Source organism: Lontra canadensis, unplaced genomic scaffold, assembly GCF_010015895.1.
Source record: "Lontra canadensis isolate GAN:19392208 unplaced genomic scaffold, GSC_riverotter_1.0 scaffold86, whole genome shotgun sequence".
NCBI lineage: Eukaryota > Metazoa > Chordata > Mammalia > Carnivora > Mustelidae > Lontra > Lontra canadensis.
In genome coordinates this window covers 7,256,097-7,273,996 of record NW_022631080.1, presented here as the reverse complement: position 1 = coordinate 7,273,996, position 17,900 = coordinate 7,256,097, and the positions used below count along the sequence as shown (strand labels likewise).

Here is a 17,900-nt window from a genome sequence, read left to right as displayed (position 1 = left end):
GATAACCATTTATAATATGGTTTCCAAGGGGACACCAAGTGCAAGTTACAAGCAACTGACTTAACAATTGTGCTTTTGAGACACTGCCATCTGTCAGTGGACAGCACTTTGGGCTCCCCTCTCACCAGTGCCTGAAATCTTGGTGGGGTTGGAAGCCACCCTGTGCATCTCTTTGGGCAGGAAGAGTGGTATGTGGTATTTATTAAATGATGCCAGAAGTCCATTGATCTAATATATTGCCCCCACTTGCCTGTTCTGCTACCAGAAATTTCTCTCTGAAGATCACAGGGTTCCTACAACGAGAAGGAAGCCATTTTGGGAATCCTTTCTATAACTGGTTGTTTTAAGGCATTAGGTAAGTATGAGAGTAGACAAATGCCTTAGTTGATCTGTTTAGCAAAGCTTACTCTGTCATCAGTTTGGAATCCCTAGATAAGTTCTGTTATATGGTTATTTTCAAATTCTTTGCTACCTACAGAAGAAAATATATTTTACATCACAATCTAGAACACACACATACATGCACACTGTAAGTCATCCAATCCAAGACTCTTTTAGCTGCCAGAGGCACCATTATTTTGGGTACCATGAAAAAAAAGTGATGCTGATTCAGTGATGCCCTCCCATAGATTATAAAGGTCATCACCATGAGTTTACAGAAATTAATTGTAAAAAATGTGCTTCCTAGAATCCATGAAATGTTATATATATAATATATGCATATATATATATATTCCATTTTATATATATATATATATATATATATGAAACAAAAGCTTCATAATCCTTTTCTGTGTAGAGTGTGTTATTAGTATTTACTTTTTTTTAAACCTATCCTGATCTAAGGTATTTTTTTTTAAGATTTTATTTATTTATTTGACAGACAGAGATCACAAGTAGGCAGAGAGAGAGGGGGAAGCAGGCTCCCTGCCGAGCAGAGAGACCAATGTGGGGCTCAATCCCAGGGCCCCGGGATCATGACCTGAGCTGAAGGCAGAGGCTTTAACCCAATGAGCCACCCAGGTGCCCTATGATCTAAGGTATTATTCAAAATAAGCTGGTCCCAGTAAATTTGTTCAATAGCCCACATGTGTTTTGTTTTGGGGCATGGAGCCCAACATGGGGCTTGAACTCATGACCCTGAGATCAAGACCTGAGCTAAGATCAAGAATTGGACGTTCCACCGACTGAGTCTCCCAGGCACCCTGCACATATGTGTTTTATTATATATATATATTATGTATACATATACATACGTATGTATATGTATACATATACATACGTATGTATATGTATACATATATGTTTTATTATATATATATACATATATATGTATACATATACAGAGAGAGAGAGAGAGAGAGAGAGAGAGCGCGCATGAGCACAGCAGAGGGAGAGGGAGAAACAGACTCTCCAATGAGCAGGGAGCCTGATGCGGGACCCATGATCTGAGCTGAAGGCAGACAGTTAACCGACTGAGCCACCCAGGCACCTACACACATGTTTTAAAACTGAGCTATGGTATTGTTTTGAAATAAGGAATTGGAGGTGATATGCCGAGACTGATTTCTTATTCCAAACCAGATGTCATGCCATAGGTTGGCCATTCATTTCACTCAGATATGAATAGATGGCCTACTGTTTAAGTCAGAACTTTTGCTGGCAAGTAACAGAAACCCATCTTGAACTAGCCATGGCAAAAGGAGATTTTATCGTTTTATGTAAAGGCAGGGGTGTGCTGGTGGGCCCAAGAATACTGGAGCTAAGGACTCAAATACTCAAACACCGTGGACTCTCTCTTTATCTCCCTCTTTCCCTTTTGTCTCTGCTTTTCTCTGGTGTTTTCATTCTCATGGACTGGCATTTTCTTTGAAATTTAACGTTTGTCATTGGCAACTACAAGGCTCATATCTTCCTTCTTTTTTTTTTTTTTTTTGCCTTTTTTTTTTTTCCCCACCGGAGGAGAATCCTCTGGAGGATCTGATTGTCCCTGTGGTCAGGGGCTAGGATAAAGCCATATGCATGAGAACCACGTGGGTGGCACGGAGAATGATGCAATTCTTCAAAAGGAGGGGACTCATTTCACCCAGAAGGATGCCATAGATGCCCCTCACACCTAGACAGGGGGTAGCACGGGGCTTTGTGTCCTCGGGCTTAGCCTCCCCCAGTGAGTATTATGCAAGGCCTGAAGATGATCATTCTGGAAACCAAAATGGCTGTTGGCTCAGCTCCGCCTTCCTTTTTTCCCCAGAGCGCGGGTCTCCCAGTGAAGATAATAGTAACTGACGGCGGCCGGTGTGTGACTGTCAGTTCAAGGGCACTGGGTGAAAAATGGATGCTTGCACAATCAAGGAGAGAAGCTACCCCAAAGGAAGCCATTCTACCTCCTGTCACGGGCAGAGCTGATTAAATAAATCATGCATGAAGGCTTCAGGCTTAGTCCAGGTTTTCATCCTGGGGTGCTTGGGCTCCATTCTCTGCCTGGGAACCAGAGAATGTTGCCGAAGGACAAAGCCTCAGGTTTTAGCCAAGCAGTCTGTGGCCTGTCCCTTGTAAACATTCCCACGCTGTTCATGTCAGGGCTGTTTGCCGAAAGTGTCTTTCTTCAACCTCCTCTCTCCTTCTGTCTTTCTCTATCTGCCATTTAATCTATATTAAAATATCATTAGCTGTGCATTTATCTTTTTTAAAGGTTTTACTTGTTTATTTGAGAGATAGAGCAGGGAGGGGAGGGGCGGAAGGAGAGGGAGAGAGGGGGTCTGAAGCAGACTCTGCACTGAGCACTGGGTTCGATCCCAGGACCCTGAGATCATGACCTTAGCAGAAACCAAGAGTTGGATGCCCAACCGACTGCGCCCCCCCCCAGGTGCCCCATCTAGCATGCTCAGTACACACTGCTACACTTTTATTTTATTTTTGTAGTATCTTTCCTGAAGCCTATTATTCTCAGTTTTGCCATGATGTGCCAGAATTTTGTAAACTATACCACTGGTTTAGTGCCAAGAATGATGTACCAGTTGCCACTGTATTTGGGCAGCTTTCTTGAATCTTAAATACAGTATCTGTTTCTGTAAGTACAGCCTTCACTAAGGGAGGTGGGTGTCTCATTTGACACTGGCGGGACAGCTCGAACAGATCAGTAGTGTGTAAAGGCTTGAGGGGAAGAGCCCTTCTAGGGCCTCTTGGTGGAGGGGTACTTTGTTAATTTCATTGGGGCAGAAAGAGGAAATGAAACCCCACCATATTCCTTGAGGAGTCTGATATTTAGCTGGGAAGACAGATGAACCACATGGGTGGCGTAGGGACACACATCTGAAATGACTTCAGAAAATCCAAAGCAATATAAGATCAGCTCTAACTGAAAAATGTAAACAGAACATATCAGTGTGAAGAGGATTTAAAGTAAAGATTAGAGGGGCACCTGGGTGGCTCAGTTGGTTAAGCATCTGCCTTTGGCTTAGGTCACGATCCTGGGGTCCTGGGATCGAGTCCCACATCAGGCTCCCTGCTCAGCCGGGAGTGTGCTTCTCCCTCTGTACAGCCCCCCCCCACGCCCCCCCGCCGCTGCTCACGCTCTCTCTTTCTCACGTTTTCTCTCTTTCTCAAATAAATAAATCTTAAAAAAATAATAGTAGCTCAGTGGGTTAAAGCCTCTGCCTTCAGCTCAGATCATGATCCTGGGGTCCTGGGATTGAGCCCTGCATCGGGCTCTCTGCTCAGTGGGGAGCCTGCTTCCCTCTCTCTCTTAGCCCGCTTCTCTGCCTACTTGTGACCCCTCCCCCGTGTCAAATAAATATATAAAATATTTTTTAAAAATAGTCAAGATTAGAAAAGACAAACTAGAGGAACCAGGCTTTGAAATAGCTTTGAAAACAGGCAAGGGATTAAGAAAGAGAGGAAGGGCTTTTCAGGTTGGCTGTGTGAAGGAGGCATGAAGACAGAGAACAGTGGTTGTGAAATTGCAGAAGACTTATGGTCAGAAGAGTTCAGTCCTTCTTCCTCTTAAAATCGACATTCGCTTCATTCCCGGAGTGCAGACTACAGTCACGAGCAAGGTGGCAAAGGGCTGCTGCCCTGCCAGCTTTACGTCCTAGTCCCTGGGTCGTCACTCCTTCTTGGGGTGGCGCCGAGGACCTGAAGAGGCAATGCCAACGAGAGAGAGGCTGGTGAAGTTTACTGCTGTGCCAGACTGATTGGTTATGACTAGTTGGAGGGGAAGGAGAAGGGCAAGCTGATTTGCTTGACTACAGTGAGCCCAACTCCAGGTTGAAGGTGAACCTAATTCGAAAGCACGTAGTGTACTGTACGGTCGCTCCCTTTTACAGATGAGCAAACTGAGGCTCAGGGAAGGAAAGTGGCTTCCCCAGTCGAGAACATACAGGTAGTAGAGGAGCTGGAACTTGATCCCAGGGCTCTTCCAATTGCATCCTGCCAGCCAGGATGGCAACGGGCGGTTGAAGAAACTCAGGACCTGCTTGACTTCTCATGGCATGGGACATCTGTGTCCCGAAAAAATCAGGGGGAAAGCAGAGGCTTCCGTCACTGCTCCTGGAAGCCTTTCTTAGATGGCTGCCTTCATTTGGAGGGAAGACACACAGAATGAACAGGACAAGGCCATTCTCTACGCGTTTTCAAAATATTCAGAATCACTGTTTTTCCAAAAGGCATATATTCTATGCATAGGAAGGCATATATTCTATCGTGGCCTATCATTAGGGTGAATGTGTTATTAATTGTCCACTTCTGAGTGTGAAAAGCAGTGCTGTTGATAATGCTGGGACAACAGAGGCGAAATGGGACTATCTCTTGCAAACCAGGGACACCCTACCACGTACACACCCATGTAATTGAAACAAAGTTGCACAAAGTAGTATTCATCTTTAATATATGTAACAAAGTGTGATATTTTCTTTTTTAAAATTGAAGTATTGTTAACACGCAACATTACATTAGTCTCAAGTCCAGGATGTAGTGATTAGACGAATCTATACGAGTCTATATGTGAATCTGTGCTCAGGACAGAGGTAACTACCACCTGTCGCCAATGTTAATTACAACACCATTGACTGTATTCCCTATGCTCTCTATGCTGGACCTGTCATCCGTATGACATATTGATTAACTAGAAGCCTGCAAGCCTGTACCTCCCACTCCCCTTCAGGCATTTTGCCCATCCCCCCTTCTGGCAACCATCAGTTTAGTCTCTGTATTTATGGGTCTATTTCTGCTTTTTGTTTGTTTTATTTTTTTGATTGCACATATAAGTGAGATCTGTGGTATTTGTCTGTATCTGACTTATTCCATTTAACATAATGTTGTCTAGGTCTATCCATGTTGTTGCAAATGGCAAGACCTCATCCTTCTTTATGGCAGGGTATGATATTACTCTGTAATATATAATTACATATAATTACATATATAATGTAATATATAATGTGTACATATACATATATATGTACCACATTTTCTTTTTTTTTAAGATTTTATTTATTTATTTGACAGACAGAGATCACATGTAGGCAGAGAGGCAGGCAGAGAGAGAGGAGGAAGCAGGCTCCCTGCTGAGCAGAGAGCCCGACGCGGGGCTCGATCCCAGGACTCTGGGATCATGACCTGAGCCGAAGGCAGAGACTTTAACCCACTGAGCCACCCAGGCGCCCCCACATTTTCTTTATATACCATATACATATATATATATACCATATCTTCTCTTTCTCTCTCTCTCTCTCTCTCTCTCTATATATATATATATATATATATATAAACACACCCACAGCCACACCACACATTCTTTAACCATTATCTATCCATGGACACTTGAAAATCCTAACATTTTCAATTCTATTTCCCTACAAAAGTACCATATGACCCATTAAATTGGGTTGAAAGTTTGCAACACGCAACTCTAGTTGATTGTTGGTACATGTGAGGGGCTTGGGATGGTGATGGAGAAAGAAAAAGAGGGGGGCATATGGTGAAGTGAATGTCCGAGATGTACTATAAACTTGTCCCTTCTGAACATTTTGATAAATGTGCTTCCCCAAGAAAGACACTGGTAACAAACATTTTCTTCCATCTATTCCTCATGATTCGCAGAAGATTTAGATCGATCTTTCTGGAATCCATATGTTCCAATTGGAGCACGTCTCCTCCTGGTGTACTTGCTCCCCCCACCCCTACCTGCACCCTTTTCCTTAGCTTTGGGCTTTCATCTGTTAGCCTGCCACTGATTTAGAACAGTAAGGCTTCCAAGGACAAGTGGCTCATTTATAGTTTCTGACCCTCTGTGTACTTTTTCTGGGCCTGCATCTTGAAGTTGAAGCCGATGGTCTTGTAGAGCTAAAGTGTTGTCTCTGCTGCACTCCTTTAAACACACACATTTATACACAGCATCTGGACATCTCTCGTCTGTCTCGGAACTTTGCCAAGACCTAACAGAGCAGATCTTGCCTGCCGGTCAGGCATGTGGGACTCACTCCTGCCCCTCCTCAGTGGCCTCCCATATATTAAGAAACATTTGTAAAGTTATCCATGGAGGAGAGAAGGGTTACCACTTTCCCCTCTGTATCCCCTTCTTCAGGGTCCCCCAAAATGTTTGAACACTCATACGTGTGCTACCAAGAGCCACAAAATGAGAGACTTGGGAATAATACTTCACAGCAATAAAATAACTTTCTGTAGGTTCCCACTTTGTAAAGATCTTGAGATTATGAAGGCATATAGGGGAACACAGAGATTTTCCAGCCTCAAAGGATATGCTATGGTAACATATTAAACCTGAAAGTCACTTTTTCCTAAATAAATTTTATCATCTGATCATCTGAATCCATTGACTAAATTTGACAATAGTTTATTTTACTACAGAGGATTGAGTACGTGACCTTTCCTGATATTTACACACACACACACACACACACACACACACACACACACACACACAGCCACCCCATACAAGATGGTTTAGATGGAGGAATTTGAAAACACACAGAGAAAACTTTGGTAGCGCCGACGCTCCTAACAATGCTTAATGCATTAAAAAAATTCTTGAAAAACTTATCAGGCCAGATAAAAGTTTGTCACATTTTAATATTTTTACCAGAAGCTCATTGACATGCACAGTGTCTCAGGGCACTAGAAGCCTAATTAAATAGAAGATGTGATTATGAACCATCAAATAAGAAGCCTCTAAAACAAACCAAGGATGGTAGTAATTATTTTATTTTAATATGATATTTTAAAAACATATACATATGACATTTAGCCTTTCTAGCAACCCTATGAGGCATGGCCAATTGGGGTATTTGAGTTTTAGGGAGATTCAATGGCTGTCTTAACTTGGTTCCCTGGAAGCTGAGCCTGTGGCTTGTTGACAGACTGTTCTCAGGGAAAACCTATAAGTGATGGAGGGGAGCAAACGAGAGCCAAGCAAGGATACGGTCTCAGGTCAGGTCTAGCACCAGAATATGCTCAAAAACTTGTATTCTGCAGGATTGCCCTCCCGCCCCCATCATTTTAAAAAATGAGGTTAAAATTGGGGGCACAAAGTAGTCACTATTCTATAGAAATTCTGAAATCTGTCTGCCCAAATTTTGGTAGTTACTTGGTCATGCCTCACAGTCTAGAAAGAATTCTTTTTTTTTTAAGATTTTATTTATTTATTTGATAGCAAGAGCAAGAGAGAGCACACAAGCAGGGGGAGCAGCGGGCAGAGGGAGAAGCAGGCTCCCCGCTGAGCAGGGAGCCCCACTTGGGCTTGATCCTGGGAGCCTGGAATCATGACCTGAGCCGCAGGCAGATGCTCAACCGACTGAGCCACCCAGGCATAAAGAAGATTCTTTATGATTTTTCCTACCCTCTTGGCTCTTTATTCCACCCTCTGAGCATGCTCTCTTTTCTCATGAAAGGTCACACCTGTTGACAGCTAAGCAGTCTTGTGAGCCTGCTTCCTGACCCGAGAATTCTGGGAGTCCAAAGACCTCCCCTCATTCTGTAATGTTTCTGTTCCCTCAGTCATGCCAGGGATATTTCTGCATGTGTAACTTATTAAGAACACTGTGGGTCTCCTGTGAACCTTCTTGGAGTTCCTTCAACTAAAAAAAAGCCATACCCACACATTTTAGAGATATAGACTCTTTTCTGTTTGATTGAGAGGATCTATGAGACACATCCTTAATCTCTTTCAGGGGCCTATTGTATGACTGAAGGGATTCTGAGTCACCATCTTGATTTAATCAAGGATTTGACAGTCATATCTTTGGCTTCATCTTTAGACTGTGTTTTCCTGGCGGTGCCCCGGATTTGATCTTTGTTCATAAGCCATCCAAATGCCCTTTATACTTTATTATGGCTGCAGTGTAAACCCTTTGGCAAATCATTTGCTAGCACTAAATCATCTGGTTCCCACAAATACCCTATGGCTTCTGGTAGTACACAGTGCATTTTTCTGGGGTGCCTGGGTGGCTCAGTCAGTTAAACAACCAGCTCTTGGTTTTGGCTCAGGTCATAATCTCAGGGTCGTGAGATTGAGCCCTGCATTGGGCTCTATGCCCAGTGTGGGGATTCAGATTCTCTTTCCCTCTCCCGCTGCCCCTCCCCCGCCTCAAAAAATAAAATAAATAAATTTTTTAAAAAAAGATTTTATTTATTTATTTGACAGAGACAGAGATCACAAGTAGAAAGAGCAGGCAGAGAGAGAGAGGAAGGGAAGCAGGCTCCCTGCCAAGCAGAGAGCCCAATGTGGGGCTCGATCCCAGGACCCTGAGATCATGACCTGAGCTGAGGGCAGAGGCTTTATCCCACTGAGCCACCCAGGTGCCCAATTATGGAGACTTTATTTTAAGATTTTGTTTATTTATCTGACAGACAGAGATCACAAGTAGGCAGAGAGGCAGGCGGAGAGAGAGGGGGAAGCAGGCTCCCCGCTGAGCAGAGAACCCGATGAGGGGCTCGATCCCAGGACCCTAAGATCATGACCTGAGCTGAAGGCAGAGGCTTTAACCCACTGAGCCACCCAGGCACCCCCAAATAAATACAATTTAAAAATACATTTTTCTAAACATCCAGATCTCGCCAGGATTGTCACTTTTCTACTTCATGTACTGAAGCTGCACTAAGCAGGATAAACTATTGCAGACACAGGAGCATAAGGACACGTGATTTATGTGTCATAAGAAACTTAAGGGAATTTTTCTCTTTCCTTCCAACATTTGTTGACTACCAATTCTGAATCCTATGCTAGATATACAAGACATATTAGACGTGGTTCTCACCACTGTGCTATTTAGAGACATAATTCATCTTCATAGTTTTCTTCTTGAATTAAGTCTAGACCTATGCTGTCTAGTATGGTAGCTACTAGCCACATGTGGCTATTCAAATTAAAATGAAATGACATAAAACCACTCTGTTTTCCTGTTGTACTAGCCATATATTTCAAGCGCTTAATTGACCCCATATGGCTAGGGGCTACCCTGTTGGCCAGCACTGATAGAAAACATTTCCGTCATTGCAGAAAGCTTCTATCGACATCAAAATCTAGGGAAAAACAATAAGATCTAGTAAAGGTAAGGCTTTATCTCTGCTTTAAATATATTTCTCTCTCCTCTTCTGTACTAAAACCAGTCAAATATCAAGGAGATACTGCATGTGTCAGTAAACATTCAAACATCCTTTAAAATAAAGAATGGTGGCTAATTGAACATAATAATAAAAAAATTTTAAAAAAGAATGATATAAAACTGTGGTTCTTAATACTTTCTGGATCACAGACCCTTATTAAAAATCTACTGAAGGTTAGCAGCTTTTTCCCCTGGAAAGTGTATTTATGTAGCAAAAGGCATGCCCGATTACAGGGGGTTCATGCACTTTGCGCACAGAGCCTTTCCGCTGATCCTCTAGGAGGCCGGGGACTCAGATTAAGAATCTCTATTGTAAAGGGAATTTTATTTTGCTATTGGCTTTTGGGATAAAATTGATGATGCAATTTGCTATTTAATACAATGACTTTTGATAATAATAAGAGTATATTTAGAATAATGAGGATGAAGGGAAAAATAGAAATTTCCTACCAAACACTAAGAATGCAGAGCTGTCTTCAAAATAACTAAAAAATAAGCCCAGCCCTTTGAGTTAAAAATATAACATAGAACCGGCAGATCCGTCCATTTGAATCATGTGTCACAATCAATAAAGAAATATAGAGTTTTAGCAAATTGGCTGTATTTTCATTAGTCTCCAATGCTTCCCCCCACCCACCATGAGAACACGTTTAGGGTGACGAAAGGAGTATTCTCCTGGCCTTCTAAAACTGAAGTTCCTGATGTAATTCTAATACATATAATAGATATTCCTTAGAGTGATTTGGTGCCTCAATGATACATGGACGTTCAGAATGATAAGGTGGGATTCAGTTGACCAGAAAGACCCTTATTTGAACTTTGGAGGAGAGGAGTGGCTGTTTCTTTGGAATTCTGTTGACGTAGATGAAGTTTCTGCAAGGAGAGCAGAATTATAAATGGAACTGGCTCCAGGTATGGCTGAGGGACAGAAGCCTTCATGGCACCGAGTTTCTGATTTCTGAGCCAATGTTGAATTTGTGTTTGTGTGGAAGAAGCACTGAAGCATTCTTTCCAAAGAGTGGTAATCCGAACCATATGAGGACTGATTAATGGTTGTCAGAATAAGACCTCAGTTAACCAGAATTCTAGAGGGATAGACTTTTCATAAATCAAGAAGAATATGTTAAGGACCCTTCCTCTGTCCTCCCCACTGCCCTCTCTTTTTCTTCCTTCCTTTCTTTTCACTGTAAACCTGTGGAACATCCCCGATATGTATGAATCTCTTTTATTACTTATTAAACTTTAGTAAGTAAAATCTGCTGCACGTAAGTTAGTCTTTGGTCTGATGGCATCCTTCCCTATGTCCATTTTGTAGAATGGTTATTATTTTTTATAGAAGTCGATGCGTGAGTTTAGGCTGAATATAAACTGTACACTTTCAGAGAGGGATGGCTAGTATTCATTTATTTTCTTCTCCCTTCTTTTATTCCGTCAGTAATAGGCAGTTAATTTCCCATTCATTTGTGTATTGGTTTGGATACAATCAGTTACAAGTAATAAACAATGTTCTTTACAGAAGCTTAAATCAAAAGGACATTTATTGTTGACCTAACAAGAAGTCTAGAGGTAAGATGTCTGAGCCTGATTTAGTAGCCCAATAAGGTATATCACAGACCCCAAGTTCTTGTTATCCTTCCACGGTGTCGACCACAGCTGAAAATCTTTAGAAGTCCCAACATCTTATCTCATGGTTGCAAAAGGGCTGCCATAGCTTCTGGCATTCACCCTTACACAATAGCTTCCAAAGCCGGAAGCGAGGAAAGAGGGCAAAAGAGTTTTCTCCCTGGGCAGTTTCCTCTTTCATCAGAGAGAAAATCTTTCCCGTATTCCCCATCCCCCCAAATTGCACTTCTTCTTTCTTGTCACTGGCCAATCCCAAGTTTCATGCCTACCCCGGCAACGGTCATTGGCAGAAGGCAATTTGTGGTTTAAAGTCATGGTCGTTCATCCCTGGGGAAAGGCACATTGCTGCTGAACAGGACCTTGCGGGTCTTTTAGCAAGAGAAAAGAGGAGAATGGCTACCAGGCCACCGATCAGCATCTTTTGGTACACCCAGATTGGTCTTGCTTTTGGGGGTCCCACCCTTCCCTGGCATACCTGCCGTTGGACCACGAGAAGGCCATTTGCTGTTGGGCTGTCAGTGCTAGGGAGAGCCATGCTAGTGGGTTGGGATCTAAGCGGAGGTGGGTGGACCAGTGTCTGTGAGCTGTGGCTAGTCAATTTACTCATCAGGGTAACCTCTGCCAGGATTCTGAATTGAGGTGATCTGCATTGTCTGTCTCACAGTCTCTAAGTTTAGTAAAAGCAACAGTGAGAATGCTTGTCTCCCCTTCTGGCTCATTATAAAGACCTTAGTCACAGTGTAACCTAGAGGATTCCTCTCTTGGGCAAACATCTCCCCCTTTCCCCATGACACGTGAGTGGAGCTCGTGCTCTTGACTTGAGCTAGTGGTTTGACCACACACGGAGTGTGCTCCTAACGGCCCTGGAGGCAAGGAGCGGGGTCGGAACTCACAGTGGGAGTTATGCGGGTGCAGGTGAAGGTGATCTACCCAGAGTGTAGAAGTTCAGCTTCTGGCAACTGGTCCTGCACTTGCTTGTGTGGCAGTCCTTTTAGATGCACATCAAGGCTTTGGGATGTGAAGACTTGCAGTGGTGGGGAATGAACCAGAAATATTAAATACCACAGTCCACCAGGTGCAGTCTTTCATAATTGTCCAGTACATTTTTAGAAATTTTAAAGTAATGATAGTGTCAATGGAGAAAACCTGAAAAGCAGAGAATAAAGGGGGAAATTTTCACCCATGAGTTCTGCTCGAGGATGGAGGCTTCTGGTATGTTGTTCCAGCCATCTTCCCCATTTCTTTCCTTTTCTCCCTCCTTTCCTCTCTTCCTTTTTTAAATAAGGAAGTGATTCAAGTATAAGTAAAAGATTCACCCTGTAGACTCAACTGATATTCATATTTTCTTCAGAATTTTTTCTTGCTAAGATATAAGATGTCAGTGGCCCCCATGTATAGCATGTATAGCATCCTCTCTGCCCAGAGGAAACCACTAATCTGAAGTTGGTGTATATTTTTCCAACCCATTATCAGTTTCCTGCATATCTATGGAAAACATATAGTAGTGATTTTTGCATTTTAAGATGTGATGTAATTGACGTCACACTATTTATTATGTAACTTGCTTTTATTTACTGTCCATCATTGTGTTTCTGATTCCACCTTGTTTCATGTAGATGGAATTCAGCCATTTGAGCCGTGACAGCAATCTATCATTTGAACACCCACCCCCCTACCTCCCCGTTTCCTTCTAGTAATGGGTTTATACAGTTGTTGTTACTAGGGGCAGTGCTGCCCTAAGCATTCTAGCACATGGCTGTCTTTGCATTATGTGGGAGTTCCCGAGGCCGTTGTCTAACAGTGGGAGGGCTGGGACGCCTGGGTGGCTCAGCCTTCGGCTCAGGTCATTGTCCCAGTGTCCTGGGATCGAGCGCATCGGGCTCTCTGCTCAGTGGGGAGCCTGCTTCTCCCTCTCCCCTTGCCTGCCATTCTGCCTACTTGTGTTCTCTCTATCTCTTTCTCTCTCTCTCTCAAATAAATAAATAAAATCTTTTAAAAAATAAAATAAAATAAAAGTAGGAGGGCTGATTTGAAGGGTAGTTTCAAGTGCAGTGCCCAGGATATCTTAAACCTCATTGTACCAGCTCTACTCCACTGACACAACATCCTTGCCGGTGAGGTTTGTGCCGATCTGATGAGTGTGAATTGGAATCTTGTTCTATTGCGCCCTGATGACCAGCGAGGTTGAGGATTCTTTCATATTAACATGTTGTGGCTCCAAATCCAGGAGCTTTGTGCGTATGTATCTTTTTTTTTTTTTCCCCAGGGGACTCTTTCCTTTCTATATCCTGGATAGTATTTCTATCGTCTGCATGGCAAATATTTTCTCCCGGCCTGGCGCGTGTCTTTAAACGTTGCTTATGTGTTTCTTATTGCACCGAAGTTTTACATTTTAGTGTGGTGAAGTGTAGCAGTATTTTCCTTTATAAGTGACGGTTTGTAAGTTTGATTTAATAGTCTTTCCCTAAGGCATGACCATGCAGATGGTCTGCATTTTCCCCCAAATGTTTGGCTTTCAAACGTGGGCCTATAAACTCTCTGGAAATGATTTTTTTGGTATGGTGCGAGATAGGACTCTTATTATTTTTTTTGTATGTGCATATCCATTTAATCCTAGCATATTTATGGACCATTCCCCCTGCTGATTACAATCCTGCCTTATTGTATTCCAATTTGACACATGTGTGTCAGTGTTATATTATGTGTGTGTGCGTGTGTGTGTAGCTTTATACTTCATTCTGTATGTAATTTATAATATTTGCTTTTCTGCTTAGTTTTATTTCATGTACATTTCCCTATTCAAAACTTGATTAGTGAATATATAATAGCTTGTTGATAGAGGATAATTTGTTTGCTCATTCCCCTATTAAATTTTCCCTGTAATAAATAATATATGAAGAAGGTGTCTTAGAATGCTGATGGGCCAGCAGGATGGGGCTGTACACCTGCCTCTCCAATAGGTCCCTTCCCTTCTCTATGGAGGGTACCCCCGCCCCCTTGCGATTACACATCTCGAGCTGTTTGTCCATGAGTGAGTGTCGTGGTGGTCCCAGAGATGCCCGGACCAGACGTTCCTTCAAGGAAGGACCAGTGGTCTCAGCTGGAGGCAGTGCTGGTCTTGGCCAGTCATCAACTTTCAGCCCCTTCAGAGATAGCCTCTGTTGTTGGAAATGCTTGACCCATGTTCACATCCTTCCAACACAGGCCCTACCATTTCCGCCCAGCCTGAAAGGCTGTCATTGGGCTGCCATCAAAGCTTGACTTCTTCTCTCCAAACCTGCTTCCTTCATATCCCTTTCACAGGTGTTAATGATCCCTAATAAATTTCCTGTGCCCCAAACTCCATCCCAAAAGCTACTTTCCAAAGAACCCAACCTGTGACAGTTGTCCTCTTTGCTTTGAACCAGGACTAAGTCCAGAGTCTCTTACTGCCTAGGTAGATTGTATGGAGGCCAGGATGACTTGGGGGGGGGGAAGGGAAGTGCTCTTAATGAGGTAGATCTCTTGACCCTTACTGGGAGATGGGCCATACGGAGATGAAGAATCCAACAGTTCTTAGAGAATTCCAGTCCAGCTCTGAATGTGGAGAGAAATGGAGACAGGGTGGGAGGGGAGGGACAGCAGATTCTGAAGCACTTCTAATATATTCAGAATGTATTTTAGAAACTAAGCTTCTTTGAGTTACATGCATAATAAAGTTTATTTTCCATTGTGAAAGTAATACATGTTTATAGTAGAACATTTAAATGAGAAAGAAGAAAAACATCCAATTATCATAGGCTCTTTGATACATTATTTTGAATTTGATTGTTTTACATTATTATAAATCACACCATTTATATAATTTTGCTATGACACATTGTTCACTTAATGTGATAACATAAGTTTTTTCCACACTATTGTATCTTTTTATAAACATTATTTTTAATGGCTACGTGACATTACAATCCAATGAATGTACTATGGTTTATTTAACCACGAGATTGACTACTTGGTCTGTTTATAGTCTTCTGCTATTATAAGTGACATGGCAAGAAAGTCTTGGTGTGTAAAATTTTTTTCCAATATTTAGTATTCTTTCCTTGGGATAGATTCCCAGGAGTGGAATGACTGACTGGATAATGGGGTTTGAACATGGGCTTTTGATTTATTTTGTTAGATCGCTTTCCTGAAGGGTAATACTGGTTTTCATGTTCACTTTTTGATATTGAGAAAGGAACAGTTTGTGTAACTTTGTACCTGTCTTGGTGGCCAGAGAGCTAGTGAAGAACCTTGGAGCAAAGGAGAACATGGAACTGGCCTTGTCTGGTTGGGGAGTTGGGGCCTTTTTCAAATGGACATGGTCCAGGCTTCCTCAAGTTCCAACTTTGAATTTCCACTCTATCTCTCATCCGGAATACATGTGGAGCAAGGACCATTACTCCTTTCCTTCTCCTGTATGGGGATTTGAAAAATCTCATAGTAGAGAATGCCCTCCTTGCCCTTGTCTGTTATGCTTGCAGGCCCCTGTAGGTAAACATGGGACCAAGATGGTGCCAACTCCATGGTCAGTGATCAGACCAGGAAGTCTAGAGGGAAAGATATGATATGTAAATTTAAGACTCCAGTTTTGAAGTTTGGGCCCTGGTACTACTTTAAAGATGAAGAACCTACCACTTACTGGAATCCAATATTTAATATTCTAAAAATGATTCAGTTCCAACTTCCAAATGAGTTTAAATCTTAAAATTAAATACAGACTTTCTCTTGGAGGCTGTGGTTTTCAAGGATAGCAAGACTCATTAAGAAACTTTACTTCAGCGATGCCGTGGTGAGAGGCTCTAAATAAACATCCAGATTATTGATTTCGGCCCTCATTTCCTACAAGTATACCAAAGTAGCCTTGTAGTTCTTCTGTCATTAAGATAAGAGATTTGATTTTCCTCCTTATCCTCCACCCAAATTCATTTCACAAGACAAATGGACTTTCAGATACCACAAACACTCAGTTCGACTGAGTTTTCTCTGACTGCTTGGAGAAAATGTAGGCCATGTCTGAGTCACACACATTTTACTGCGTGTCCTCTGGCATGAGAGTCATATACATTGGCGTCTTCTCAGAGTGAAGTTGACTTTCTATCCTGAGTCCAGAATTTCAGTTGGCACGTAGTGATTCCAAAAACAGTTGGAGGCTCATTTTGATTGGCTCTGGCAATCTCATCCCAGCCAGGTTCACTCTGAGAGGTCCCCTGTCCCTTCATGAATGGCCATGGAAGCTTTCACTCTCGGCTGTGCGTTCTAATTGCCCCTCTCGCATGACTGTGCCAAAGCAATGCTTCAAAATAGTCATCCATATCAGTTGGCTTTTCTTGCTGCAGTTTCTGTTCTTTTTTATTGTAGGATCTGGAGACTCACCGCTAGAAGACGATGAAGTCGGGTATTCACACGCTAGATATAAAGGTGAATGCTTTGCTTGTGTGCTAATGAGGGACCTGCTGGTGCCAGGAGAACTTTCCTTTTTGCCTTGCAGAGCAAACTATAATAAAGTGACCAGACAACCAACACATTAAAGTGCGGAATATATTGAAAAATAAATAAGCTTATGCTCCCATTTAAAAAAAATGAAAAGAAAAAAAGAAAAAGCATTTAGAATTTTCTGAAGTGCTGTCCTTCAGCACCCAGTGGTCATTTTATTCTCCTAAGTTTCTTTACTGTCTTTACCTCTGCAAAGCCAAGCTCTAGCTGATGAAAGTGAAAATCAAGCCATGAATTCTGCCTGATTCATACATTACGGCTAGAATGGTCCAGAGTAAACCACCCAAGGTCAGATCTGGACCCCATGCTGCTAATGTACTGAGATGAATGGGGAATGAGAAAACTTGATTTTCATAAGCTCATTTCATGGTGCTCTGAGTCCAGCTTGGCTCCTGAAATGATTAAGTAAAGTGTGTTGTCCAGTGAAGTTTTAAACTCATGATAAAGAACTCCATCTCTACACACATCCGGCCATCCACCCCCCACCAGGTATAAAAAGCCTAATCAAGAAGCTTCTATGCAGGCTCAGGTAAGTATGTCCACAGATGTTTCTACTGGTGAGTCGTTTCTCTGAAACTTAGGGAGCCCTTGGAAAAGGGAAGGTAAATTGAGATTGAGACTGAGGAAGAATTGGTTAATAAAGTTCTGTTGTGGCATCTCGCCCAGGAAACTTGCCCACGGTCTAGCAAGAGAACACTGCCCTGCTCTATGGCGACGTGTCTAAGCTGTGGGAGAGTCAGGGTAGTACTGGTCAGCCTTTGGTCATAGAGAGTCATTTAGCTGTTTTCCACAGACGTAAACAATCTAATATAATGACTGGTGCCTATGTCCAGGTGTATTTCCCACCATATTCCACATTTTCGTATGCTCTGTGAATGCAGGCAGACCCTCATTCTATTTTTTTTAAACATTTTATTTATTTGACAGAGAGAGACACAGTGAGAGAGGGAACACAAGCAGAGGGAGTGGGAGAGGGAGAACCAGGCTCCCCACTGAGCAGGGAGCCCAGTGTGGGGCTTGATCCCAGGACTGTAGGATCATGACCTGAGCCAAAGGCAGACACCTAACAGCTGAGCCACCCAGGTGCCCCCAGACTCCCGTTCTTATACACAACCTCTACATTAATTGCCTCAGGAATTAACCAAT

The 17,900-nt window shown here is 42.6% G+C and overlaps 1 protein-coding gene across 4 annotated transcripts in view; it reads left to right on the top strand.

Moving 5' to 3' along the window:
* The window catches only part of LOC116882621 (sushi repeat-containing protein SRPX), a 202,096-nt gene that overhangs the window by 121,466 nt on the left and 62,730 nt on the right, over positions 1–17,900 (top strand). For 3 of the 4 annotated variants that reach the window (XM_032883144.1, XM_032883143.1, XM_032883147.1), the window contains one exon: positions 16,620–16,679. The exons of the other annotated variant lie outside the window; for it this stretch is intronic. In XM_032883144.1, coding sequence (XP_032739035.1) covers positions 16,620–16,679 — 60 coding nt within the window. The remainder of the gene's footprint in view (positions 1–16,619; positions 16,680–17,900) is intronic. 4 annotated transcript variants of the gene reach the window in all.